The 14143-nt window shown below is 36.2% G+C and overlaps 1 protein-coding gene across 2 annotated transcripts in view; it reads left to right on the top strand.

Moving 5' to 3' along the window:
* The window catches only part of spri (Src homology 2 domain-containing protein sprint), a 946527-nt gene that overhangs the window by 389661 nt on the left and 542723 nt on the right, over positions 1–14143 (top strand). The window contains exon 1 of one of the 2 annotated variants that reach the window (XM_081771978.1): positions 747–1063. The exons of the other annotated variant lie outside the window; for it this stretch is intronic. Within the exon in view, the coding sequence (XP_081628104.1) occupies positions 1052–1063 (12 nt within the window). The 5' untranslated portion in view covers positions 747–1051. Of the gene's footprint in view, positions 1–746; positions 1064–14143 lie in introns of those variants that run through there. 2 annotated transcript variants of the gene reach the window in all.

Here is a 14143-nt window from a genome sequence, read left to right as displayed (position 1 = left end):
CGCCATATACATGATTTTCCCAACACCCCTCGTAATAATAACCATACTTTATATTGTCAGATTGCTAGTGTTGTAATGAAAACCTTGAATAGTGTATATACTTAAGTATCAGTTTAATTGTAACAGACAGCACCTTTTGTCACCAAACATAAATTTGTAGTTAAGAAAAAGTTTTCTCCAATTTCCTCGAAAACTACGCGTAAGAATTATATTCGCTCGGATCATTTTATCTATCTGTTGGTTTATATCTCATCTTCGGACTTTTTTTTCGTTAAACACTAATAAAAATGTAGACTTATTATTTTGAGTAGATAGATATCTCATTATCTTCCTCCCAACCCTAGAGGGACTGGTACGCTCCTCACGTAGCCCTACTTGCATACCAGCCAGGAATCGAACCAAAGAGCATATAATACACTAAAAGCACACGTAGGAACGACTGGTCCACTTTGGAAGCCCCTGGTTAAATTGTAGAATAACATCACCACTACACGACGCGTCCATTGATTAACGTGTGAGTCTGGTCTTCCCGAAGTAAACAAAAGTCTCTCTCTCTTCTCTCACATCACCTTCGTTGAGACGCGATACGAGTTGGAACTGTAGTTGAAACGGAATTGCCTAATGAACAGCTATTTAACAGCTGAATTCTTAGAGCACTCTTTACAGTCAGAGCTTGCAAAACTGACCGAAGTACGCTCACTGCGTGGCGCCGATGACGAATCAGCAATATCGAGCGAGTGCGTGCGTGTATTATTAGTAGAAGTCTCCGGGCGAAAAGTTGTGTGCATGTTTTAGTCGTGCAACGAAAATAAAAATAAAATAAAAGAATAATACAATATACACATTTATAAAAGCTAGTGTTTGTGTTGTTTTTAGCTATTAAAAAAATAACTAATTTTGTTTTCAGTGCGTGCCATCTATTACGATCGTGTGTGCATGTAATGCCTGCATTTAATCGTGTGTGTGAGAGCATTGTTATTATTGTTATTGAACGTAACACAGATAAAATGTAGGTGATTAACCCTTGGATGTGTGTCAAGTGGGTAAACACATGGCGTACGGGGTAAGCATGCTCTTTGGCTTTTATGATTGGTTAGTATATAGCTTCCCGTTAGTTTTTAGCGTCCATTAGTTAACTTTATTAGCCGGCGTTATTGATAATTATTTTTAAAAACATTGTTTCCGTAATCTTTGACATTTTTGTTCACAGTTTCCAGTGTCTTTAAATGGGTAATGCGTGCTGTTGAATTAGTTTTAATATTACTTTGAAACTTTCATAGTTTATTTTCACTCGCACAAGTGCTGGTTTATTACTCTACGGTTCAGATTGTTTACGTATACCGTACTGAGCGAGATTAGTTTGCTCAGTTAATGAACTTAGGCTACTTTCTTGTATCTTTTAATCTGTAAAATTTTGGGCTGGTTTGCGTTCTAAATATTTGTACCACCGAATTTCGTGGAATAGCCCGCGGTGGCTCAATAGTAGAGCGCTCACCTTTGGTGTAGCGGGGTCCTTGATTCGATCCTAGCTCGCATCAAGTGGGCTTTATTGTGGAAAAACACTGTGTGGGTGAGTTTTCTCGAAGTTCTCCCGTTTCGTCCCACTTTCTTCATCCCACTATTTTCGTCCATTATCATCATCATCATCATTGTCTTCCTTAGCCTCGGAACATTAACGTTTAACTAATACATGTGTGCGTGGTTGACATGCGAGGAAGAGGCGTGTGCATATGTGGAAAATGAAATATTTCCGTGTTATGTTTCACTGTTACGCTCTGTAAGCTACATGAGACAGATTTTTAGTGAAAGTGAATGACTATAAAATAATTAGTGGAATGAAAATGTGTAAGGAAAAAGAATCCGGAGAACACCCACAGTGTTTTTCAGCATGAACTTACTTGACCTGAAATCGAATCAAGGACCACTAGCACTAGAGGTGAGCGCTTTGACACGGAAGCTTTGTGTCCCTTTGTGTGTATAGATGGGTAAAAATAGGTTGTTGCTATTGTGGGAAAACGAATTAGAAAGTGTTATGAATAGTAGAGAGAAAAGAACAACATTGGAATTAAATTAAAACAGAAAGAGAGAATGGTTGAGTTGAGACGTTGGCTGAGAAAGAATTGTGTTACGAGGGGCATGCTAGAAGGTACGGTGGCAGGAGAAAAAGGAAGGGGTCGGAAGATGCTATAGTTGATGGACTGTATTAGAACGAAAAATGACTACGTCAAGGCGAAGAGATAAGGTGAAGATAGTGGTGCATGAAAACATCTCAGTTTCCGGCAAGTGACTTGTCAGTAATGACGGAATAATAATGATGATGATTTGTTTATCTCGAATCACAGATTCTGAGGACATGCTAGCTCCGAATTGGAACAATTATCTTGGTGATAGGAACTAGATCCCGGGTTATAAAGTTATGAAAATTTGTTAAGGGGAGATCTCTGTGTATTTCTACTCACTTTTCCCTAAAATATTTTCATTATTTTTCACTTGGAAATTATCACCCATCTCGTTTAGATTACAGGACATAAACAGGAGACGATAAGAATATATTTTTCTTCCGGTTCTTCCAATTATAAATGATGGGATTTCGTAATGGTAAAAGTTACTTGTTCTTGAATTTTGTGTAAACATATCCGAGTTCGATTCTAGGGAGGAGTATATGGGATTAATTTCCCACCTATAACAGGGTCTGTATAGGTGAACCTTAAACTACAAATGAACATTCTGATTACAGATAAGAAGGTTGGATCGGTGGTAGATCGGTTATTTCTGAGTATTAAAATCGCAGATTCAATTGCAAGGAGAGGAATCTGCTGTGGTGGACAACTATTTAATCGTTGGTTTTAAGATAGAAATATGCCCAAAAAGCAAAATGTTGCAAAATATAAGGAAGCATTATACAGGGTGTTTCAAAACAACACCGACAACGTGTGGGAAGTGATTCCTGACACCAAGATAAAAGACGAAAAGTGTAGACCAACCTGGGTGCACAAATGCTTCCTTTCGGAGTTATAGGCTGCCGAAAACATGAAAAAAAAAAATGAAATTCAAAGATCCATAACTCCAAAACTAGGGGACGTATCGCAGTCGGGTCAAGACTTCACTTAGGAACTAAAATGTGCTGTATCCAAAAAATACATGTTTCAGAATCCTAAGGTACTCACGGAACAATTTTTATGAAGGCAGTTTAGCTACGGGTATATAATCTGAAGTACTCACCAACTAACTCTATAAAAAAAATTGTAGAACTACCGAATTATTCTGACACATGAATATTGAAACATACTGTATAAGTGACAGTTTTCATTCAACAACCACCAAGTTTCTGCTGGAACTTGAGAACTATACACTATACCACTCCCGTGTAGGAAGAAACTTGGGAAATATTGTAACAGATAATGTAAAGGATACAAAAAGTTATTTTGCCAGTTTTTGGTCTTTATTCCCTTCTTGCAACTGACGAATCAATTTCTTCGTGGGATTTCTCGGGTATCTTCCTGTTTCGTTTTACTAACGTTCTATATTCTACCGTAAGGTTATTGACTGTAAACGTGATATGTTAAACTAATATGCTACGAATGTTGGAAGTAGCGATGGAAGATTAACGTCTCTTTTCAGCATCGAGGATATAAAAGAAGTGCTGTTTATAAAATTGGATCCGAACTTCTATTTGAGATAATGTTTCAGCTGGAACGCGAACCCACGACCACGCGTACGGAAAGCACGTCCATTAACCATTCAGCTATTGATGGTGACAATTTCACCATTAAAAAAAAAAATCCTGAAAATAATGCGTTAAATTAGTAATTGGAAAGACTTTCAAATAGATAAAACGTTGAACATGATTGGTGACAGTGTGAACAGTTCAGGATTAAATTCCCGCTGAGATTCAGTCCTTCGAACATTACTAAAATATAAGACTAATTAATTAGAAAAATAACAGTAAGTGATTGGCTATTCGAGAAAGCGTTTCGGGTGCGTTATCCCCGTAATTTTACTTTCGGCAGGGTTTCCAGGTCCTTTTTTTTTTTTTTTTTTTTTTTTTTGCTATGCCCAGGTCCATAGTAGCACAGTTTCAATACTCTGCACAAAACATCTTTCAAGCAGCTGTTTGTTGCTAAAAAAAAATCCCCTTGCCTGGCAACACGTCTTTCCTTTTTTGACTTCCTTTAGATATCTTTTAAACAGCAGGCGGTCTGTTGTTACAAAACGCACTAAATACACTCATGCCGACGTTTTCTGCGCGTTTTTATTGCTTTCGCTTGTGCAGCACATTGTGATTAGCCACCGACATTTAAATATATGGTCAGCGTATTCCAAGCGTACGCATTAGCAATAAAAACGCGTTGCAAACGCTTCAAATAGCCACTCTGTAAGGCCGGCCGCACATTGACCAGAGGCAGGAGGGTGGCTTCAGGAGATACGGAGAGGCTTCAGTGTATTCAGCATGTGTCTCAATCACAACGTCAAAGAGGCCTTTGTGTAGCATATGTTCTAGTGAATATGCGATACTAGGCTTTGTTACATTGCTTCTTTGTGTCAATGCGCTGCCGGCCTAATGGCATTGTCCGCTTCGCTGTTCGCGATTGTCAACTTAGAAACAAAAATAATAACGCAAGTGGACATCCAGATATATTTTAATGAACATGTTATATTTTAAAACTCTAGCGAGAGTTTGTTCAAGATAATAATAAATCTTCTTCCGCAGAGAAATGAAAGTATCTGGATACGAATTTTGTCAATTCTCGAGCGAAAATTAGGACGAAGGAGGAAATCGGTTCAGACTTAAGGTTATCAATATCTTGATTCAAATTTCGTATATGCTGCTTACCCGTGAATAACGAACCTTGGTAACGATATTAGAGAAATAACTCCGAACAGGATCACGTTAAGTGGAGTGGAATATTTCATTTCATTCATAACTACATGAAATTAGATTTTGATCTTATAAACTTTGATTTTGGATGCTTTTTTATTCGCACACATGAAGTTCGCACACGCGCGGTGGCTGGATTAGGATAATTCTCATCATGATATTAGTCATTGATTCCTTTCCGTGTTATCGCTAAACCATTATGTACTCATATGGAAAAATTAAGTGAAATCTTTAAGTTTAACGTTCCACGGTTATGCCGGTTAGGCTAAAGGAGACGGTGATAATGAGAAATCAGTTAAATGGTTGAATGAAGAAAGTGGGAGAACTACGAGAAAACCCACGAGCACGGTGTTTGTCCACCACAAAGTCCACACGGCGCGAGCTGGGATCGAACCAGGGACCCCAAGTAAGGAGGTGAACGATATACCACTGAGCCACCGCGCACCCCTATACTCGTATGGAATTTAGTCTGTTTGATACTATACTGGTGGCAAAATTTGATTGAATGTGTTCCGCCAATCTGACTCGAGGCAAGATTATCTCATGTAGATATTTTTAGTATTTCATATGATTGACAGATCTTTATGGCCTAGTTAAAATTAATGCATCTTTAAATATGTATTATTTAACGTCTTGTTAGAAAAATGACAGTCTTTTTTTCGTACCAAAGTCTGTTTTTAATGAACATGAGGAGATCGCTGATTTCACCATAATGAGTTGTTAGAGCATATTTATAGAATAGGTAGTTTAAAGAATTAAGCGCGTATAGCAACTGTTGGTTATGTCAAGTAGAGTTCTTATTTACATTATAAGCTCTCGTAAGGGAGCTGATGCTGATTATTCTTAAAGAAAAGGAGATAGTAATCGTGCAAGGTTTTCATCAAAGCAAATGTTTCATGGAGCATGACTTCGTAATCAAAGATAAGAGATATTTGACTGAGTACGGTATACACAAAACTTCCTTGAGCAATCAACTGAGAGATCCGTTTCCAAGTATTTTATCTGAAGGTCAACAACAACAACACGAAACAAGCGATAGATTATACATAAAGAGGAAAAACATAACCTTTGAAGTGTTAACAGGTTGCCCGTATTTTTCTTTTGTTTGACACCTGTATCTCTTTACCTTTAAAAGGAAGCTGGTCTTGTGATTAACCTTCAGAAACTCACAGGGGAGACACTTCCTCTCAATGATGACTGAACGTATAAGAATAATTACCGTCTACAATAGCTAAATGTAGTGCATAAATAGACTTTTATTCATATATTTTTTTAAAGCGTTATAACTCAGCAGAAATGAGTTCAAAGGTTCTTTTTGTCATTAACTTAGAACGAGTCGACTGATGTATTGCAGAAGCAGTGATGACGAAATTGACTTTGCCGTCTCCTCCTCCTCCAACCCGACTTTGGGGCCTTCAGTGATTTTTCTTCTGCCACTTTGAAGGCATTCTTTAAATTCTGATGTGAGGCACAAATATCACGTATTTTTCGTTTTCAAGATTCAAAATAATTCTTTAATTTTTTCTCGTTCTTTTTTTCTTTAATTAGCACACACTACAATTTTTCATTCTGTAATACACCACTTGCAAAATATTTGCTTTTCCAGGAGGAAAAATAGTTTTGCAAGTGATGCTCTAGGGAATAAATTCTATGGAGTAGCTTGAATTCACTCCTTATTACCACAAATAAATGTATAAATTTCACAATAGTTGAGTTCAATAAAATCAGGGAGCGAAATCGTGAATTAAAGTGTTTCGAGGATCGTTTGATATATGGCTAATTTTGTAAACTGGTTGAAATGCTGATCATGTTTCCTTTATTATTGTTATTATTATTATTATTATTATTATTATTATTATTATTAATAATAATAATAATAATAATAATAATAATAATAATAATAATAATTCTTATCTGCACCCAGAAAAGCATCACGCATATTATTTTAAAGCGTTAAAATATTTCGTCGTATCTTTTTAACTTCTGTCTGCATCATTAAAAAAAAAAAAAAAAAAAAAACTTCTTTAAATTATGTGGCGTACCTACTGTGGATGGCAAAGATTCCTTAATGAGCATAGTACGAAACAAATCACTGAATTCCCTGTCCCGTGAACCTGTTATCGCCGCCACTGTATAGATGTAGAAGAACCAACGATGCGCACAACAGGCTGGGGCCACCCTGCGATTCAGCCTCCTCCAAACTTTCAGTTGTTTGTTAATATATAATGTAAAATATACAGACTCCCTCCCAAATAATTTCGGCTTCCTGTCTAAGTGTTCTAGCTACAGCGTTGGTATGCAGTATAGAAAATTGTTTTCTGTTGTCTATGCGTTTAAAACGTAGTGACAAATCAACAGATAAAGTATAATAAGCGTTTTTTGTGTTCATTGTACAGTCAGCGACAAAAGTTCTATTTTGGGAATAACGATGGTATGGCTGGAACGTACAGAAAATTAAATTTTATTTAATTTATTGGGAACTGTACTCGAATTGTTCTTCCATTCTGAAGTTATTTAAGAAACTAATTTCATCAAACGGAAATAACTTTTGTCGTTGACTGTACGTACAGTCTAGTGTACTGGGTATTCGAGTATTCCATACTATCTCGAATCGATCTCTGGTGGGGCCATGTGACGACGATTTCACAACAATTATAGTGCACATCAATGTCTCATATAAACTCGATTCTAAAAAGAAATGGTAAACTAAAATAAATAAATAAAAGTAGTGATAGCAGTATCTGGTAGTATACAATCCATTTTATTCTGATATTTGGGGCTGAGAAAAATGTTTGGAAAGTAATTTGACCAAAATATACAATCGCAAAGTAACTACTGTAGTATTTGTCTAGCGAGATTAGGGAATATCCTTATTCACAGAGGTTGACTGTGGGATTAGAAACCGGGACTTCTTTGTTTGCGAGGCGAGAACGCTATGAGACTCCGCTGTGCAGGATGAGGGGATGCGAACTTCTGGGCTTCCATCAAGTTATGAAGTTCGGTCGGAATACGACTTGTTTTCTAGTTCTGTGGGGTAATTAAGGAGGGAAGTAGTTTCGCTGCCACTGTCTCCTTGATTTTGTTTTGAAATATTTCAGTCGAAATTTTTGTTTCACTAGAAGTAAGTAAAAATTGGTCGTTTTGGTGTTTCATGGCTTTCGTGTTCCATTCACGGTAGAGACCCTCGTTTGAAAAAAAAAAAAATAGTACTCATCTTCAGAGTACACAACTCCTTGCTTTTTCCAGAAGAAATAACTTCAGAACAATATTATAGGGTTATTAATTCTTTTATTCTCAAATATGAGCAATACCACCTGAACATCTTTTCAGAAAATCGCCTGAATAAAATTCACTACAAGAATAAAGTACCAGTTTGACTTTTTCAGATGAAACGGCTTATGTCACGTTAAAGCATTGTTAACGAAATAAGTATATATTTATGAAATATGTAAACAAAATCGTCAGAGATGTTTTCGAGAAAATCGTTCAAAATAATCCCAAGAATAAACGAACAGCTTTGGATTTTTCAGGAGATAATAATCTTATGTCACATTATAGGATAATGAATAAAATATTTATTTATGAAATACGAACAAAGTCACTTCATTTTGGGAAAAACTTTTCCCGAAAGACTCCCCAAGAATAAAATAACAGTTGTGCATTTTTTTTTTAAAGGAGAAATGACTTTCAAAAAAAAAAAGAAAAAGAAAAAGAAAACACGCGTAACAGCCCAGTTTGTGGGCCTAAACCTGCTCCAGCGCCATCTACCAGTGACTGATTGAATTATGTCCAGTGTAGCGGCGAGCACGTGCTCAGCGCGCTGCGACGCCCTGTCCCTAACAAGCGCATAAGGAGCTTTCTAGACCTAGTGGCCGTCACGGGTTACACGCGTAGCATCCAAACTACGTAGGATCCACACTGCGTAGGATTCACACTGCGTAGAATCCAAACTGCGTACGATCCAAACTGAAACCGGCGTAGGATCCAAAACAGGTAAGGTCATATGATCGAACAATAAAAAAACAAGTATTTTATAATCACAGAATATTAAGTAATAATATTTTTTTGAAGTTACATAGGGAAAAACCGGCGTAGGATCAAAACTGTATACGACGACCGAAACTGCGTAGCGTCAAAACTGCATAGGAACAAAACTGCGTACGATCCAAACTGCATAGAAACGAAACTCACAAATAAAATAGTGACAAATATAATTAAATAATCATACAGGGGTGTACCCAGGAAGTTTTTCTCGGGGGACTATAACTTATTCAGGAGAGGCGGATAAGCTAACCGAAAGTCTTGTCTCAGGCCTCACGACCCTGGGTGGACGCCGGAAATTGGGAAGCACCAGCCGGGAATCGAACCCGGGACCACGCGAACGTGAGTCCAACGCCCTAGCCGCTAGACTGTCCTCAGAAATGATTTACATCGTATGTCTGTTAAGGAAATTTTATATATTATATAAGGAAATATAATATGAACAAAATTGCCTGGGCCGGCCGTTTTTTTTTTTTTTTAAAAAAAAAAAGAACTTATTCTTTTGGATAATTTCTAGAAAAATGACATAACGTACTATGAAGGTAATGGAATATTGATTTATGTAACAACCAAAATTGTTAGAGCTGTTATAGACAAAATCGCAAATTCAGGTTTTCAGCTTCCAAGAAACCAGTAACTTACTTCTATTTTTTAGGAGTAGAAGGAAAATTCGGAGAACGCTCTTAGAAACTCTAGAGAATCTTAGAAAAATCTTAAAGTTTAAATGAATACGTTGAACGTTATGGCCTTTAGGCGAGTGTGTATACATCAGGAAGAAATGAACAAACGTATGAACAGACAGACATAGTTCCAAAAATAACTTTTCCGGTGTAGGGATCATTAAACGTAGAAATTCATTGATATTTCGAACTCTATTATTCTCACAAATTCCACACTTTCTTCTTTTTTACGGACACTCGAAAGCAAAAATACAGAAAAAATCGATTAGCTTATAAAAAAAAAAAAAAATAGGATCAGACATACAAAGATTACGTGAAAACTCCACTGAAACTGATTTGATGAAAAGTAAGAAGGGTACAGTATTGCATAACCTTCCCTCAATTATGCATTCTTAGTCATATCAACCTGCTTAACTTGAATGCAATGGCTTAGGGAGGGGGCGGTTAACTAACAAATTCCTTTTTTTTTTTATTTGCGGCTAGTGTTCGATACTATTTTTTCCCTAGCAATTAAGGAAATAAAAAAACGGTGTTTTGAAAAAATATATATATCCTCTGTTACTTTTCACTGAGTTGTCAATTTCTCTCATGCCAGCTCCTAGATGTCTACTCGGACACACAAAGAACATCCCAACTTCAGTCAGAATTTGAGAATTTTGAAGCTTATTTTTGTATTCCTTCTAACTTCAGTTTTTCAAGTCCGAATGTGTTTCGTGCCATTTCGCTTAATACAATTATCATCATTCCACTTGCTATGTTCTATTTACATTTTCAGTGAAGAATTGGCAAGAAGTTTTATAAAAAGTTTGTTGAAAAGTAGCTTTCAACAAGTAACTTGCGATAACAGATTTTGGTACTTTGTCAGTAAGACAGTAAATCTTGTTCAAATAGTGCATTATATTACTAGGCTCGCCATTATAGTTAGAAAAGTGTGAAGTATCTTGGTGTCACTTTCGACAAACATCTCTTGGAACGCCCACCTTTCCAATTTATAACCTAATATTCGCCGTTGGATCAACTTGTTACGCAGTTTGAAAGGTACTAATTGTGGTCTTAACATCAAACTCATTCTTTATACATATAAAGTTTTTGTTTGTCCTGTTCTTACGCATGGACACGTCTTCTGGTTATCAGCTCGACAAAAGTTTTATGACAAGCCAGGGGTGGCTTTAGGATTTTAATTTTGGGTAGGCTCGCTTCCTCGCTTCATACATATACACATTTGATTGATTAATGACGGTAGGAAATTACTTTTACAGTAGTAGTTGATGCTATTTTGTAAAATAATTATCCACCATTAATATAAATAGTGGAAAATATATTTACTCTTTGTTGTATCTTTTAGCGTTTATATATATGTTTTAAAATTTTTTGGGTAGACCCGTGCCTACCCGGCTTATCCGCTAAAGCCGCCACTGTGACAAGCTACATGTCCATGTCATGTCGTACGCCTTGCCTATTCATTGCCGCCACGCACTTCGACTCCCGAGTACCGTCACACAACAGTACCAACACTTTCACGTCATATATACAGCCTTCACTCTCGCTACATTCAACGCTGTATATCAGACTCTCATCCGATTCTTCATGAACTCTTACAAGGTACACTCATGTCCAAAATTATTGTCGCATGTATATAAATACGTTTTTGTAGGAATATAATTCGATAATGAATTCGTCCGGTTTTTAAAATATAATGTTAGTATGTGTATAGCCGTCAAAGACATGTATGAGGCAAATTTCATGTCAAAAGAGCAGTAAATAAGAACAATAAAACTTGTCCATATAGCAACATTTGGTTTTACTCATTCTAATTTTCATATTTATAATCATTTTCCTATGAAATTTATCACAAATATACATTTCTCGATTATACGCATGGTATCAGTATTAAAGGTACTCTGCAAAATCATTATCAAATTATATTCTTACAAGAAGACATTTATAGATATGCGGCAATCATTTTGGACATGAGTGTACATTCGCGAAGTGTCCCCTCGGGATTCAAGTAAAATTGATTCAAATGCAAAGTTCTCCCTGGCCCAGTGTGTATTGTACTAATTTTAGCGGCCCATACCGGTAATTTGCATATTTATGGGCCTTCATATTATCCAGAATTCAGTCATACACTACTATAACGCTCGGACACATAATTGCTTGTAGTTTCTTTAGATGTAACTGGACGTGAATCTAGGCATATCAGAACAAGTTGGATTAAGTACTGCTCCTCTGACACATGTTACTCACCCCGGCCGCCATATTGGATTCAACTTTCAGTTTTTCAAATGAGAGTAGGTGCAAGTGATACATCAGATTCATGTACAATTTTCTCGGTAATTCACTGGTGTAGTGAATTTTACCTAGCTTGTACCGTTTAAAAGGTATTGCATGTTAAATCCTTCCAGGAACTTCGAATAGACATTACAGAGTAATGTCAGTTACGTTTTTGATGTTGATAAATCAAAACAATTTCTAACTGGAAAAGTACTGTAGGTATAAACAAACTCTCTACAACATTGGTATCATAATCTTATTACATTTCTGTGAGTGATTGTAATTAGTTCGATGTTATACTATAACAAGGAAGTATTGTATTACGGTCAAAATGCCTAATGTAAATCCAGATACGACCAGATTTGGGTGAAGACCTAACCTACCAATTCCGTATTGACGTCTGTGTGTCTGTATGTATAGTACGTACGTTCGGTGAATATTTCGTCAACGATAAACCATGTAAAACATTACATATACACACGGGATCCTGCACAACTTTCTACTTGGTTCGATATTCGTGAAGTGCATGACAGACAGCGTCTCTCATAATGTGCTAAGTAAATATTCAATTGTTTCGTCACAACAATGAAAAATAATAGATTGAAATTAAAGGGTTCAGGTTCTCATCACGTACGATTTGTATACGTACGTAAGTATACAAATCTTCTATGTGCTTATAAAGGCGCAAAAGGTAAACCGACATGTGCTACGTAAACACAAAATTTGTAATATAGGCCTACAGTAATACTGTTGAAGCAAGCTACAACAATGTCCAGTGGACATAATATACGCAGAACCAATTTTATTATATTTTCCAAGTGTTTCCGTGTATATTTGGCAAAATTTTTAGAGTTTGAAATGTTTACTGCTTCTTCTGAAAAGTTGTGGTTTTAACACATTGTGGTTCTTCGAGGCGCAGCGACGATTTGTCCATAGTTTGGAAGTCTGTATGCAATAAAAGTTTGGGTTTTGATTCTGAGTGGCGGTTATTTGATTCAGGTCTGATTTGAGAAAGGAACCATTAAGGAATGGTGAAAGACTTTTGTTGTGTGCTAAGATCTTCGTTTGTTTATCTTAATACGCTTCGTATCTACGTACATACTTCAGTACCGTTATTATTATATTGACTTATATGTAAATTCTGACATTTTAAAAAGGTGAAACACACAATTAACCTTATTTTACCACGGGTGCTTACTGCCACTATTACAAACAACGTTAGAGTTATATATAGAACACATTTCTGAAGGACACAAATATTGCATTGATCAATATGTACTGTAAGGCATTGATTAATATGATACATTATTGATAACGTACTTACGTGCAAATAGCGAAATAAAAGAGTAACACAGATCTCGAACTGAAAAGCAAGATCGATACCAGATATTATTTAACAATAATTCTTTTTGCAAAAGTTAGATTTCATTATAAAACATATGTATTTTTCTTACGAGAGTGTTGAAAATTAATGTGGCTAAATTTCCAAGAATTGATGTATATGTAGTAATACTAAGAAGTACAATATGAAAGGTAGCAAACATTTACTTATTTGGTAATAAGGCTAGCCGGCTTTTATTTTACATGTCGACAATTCCAGTTTTAGAAGCCACCAAATGCAGATTACCAGGAAAACTTAACGTCGGCTGTCTGGTTTGTTTGTCGTCTGCTTATTAAATAGATTTCCTCTTCACTTAGTCATCGGAGGTTCGTCCAGTTCTTGTTGAGCAACCAATAGTCTATGGTTCCGTGATAGGAGAGTAGGAGTTTACAACGAGGAAAATATTTAATTAAACAATTTTATGGGCAATAACAACTTTTTAGACAACTCAAATATTTTGGTTCGCAGTACAAAACATTGGTATAAAATGACTATGACTAAAACTATTTAGTTTAGATCATGAACAATTATGGTGCACTCACTGGGAACTTAAAACCAATAGTACTTAAACACAAGTATTATTCATTCTACCATCGAAGACTGGAAATCGTATGTGAGGTCATCTATCTCTATTTGCAGTAGGCTCCACGGATGGTAGATGCATCCTAGCACTAGTGTAAACTAATTAGAATTTGTCTTCGATTTAAAGAGAGAGAGAGAGAGAAAGAAAGAAAGAAAAAGATCTAAGTGGAAACTGGAAACCACACAACAAAGAAGTACTCGGGTGTTTGTGCAGAGGGTGTTAAGTCACAAAATTCCATTTTTGAGTTTTTACTATCACTGGAAAGAGATTTTTTTTCTCTACACATGTGTATAAGAGGCTAAGTC

Source organism: Thermobia domestica, chromosome 9, assembly GCF_964235325.1.
Source record: "Thermobia domestica chromosome 9, izTheDome1.hap1.1, whole genome shotgun sequence".
NCBI classification, from domain to species: domain Eukaryota; kingdom Metazoa; phylum Arthropoda; class Insecta; order Zygentoma; family Lepismatidae; genus Thermobia; species Thermobia domestica.
The sequence above is the reverse complement of the archived record's forward strand: the minus strand, read 5'-3'. Positions and strand labels throughout refer to the sequence as shown.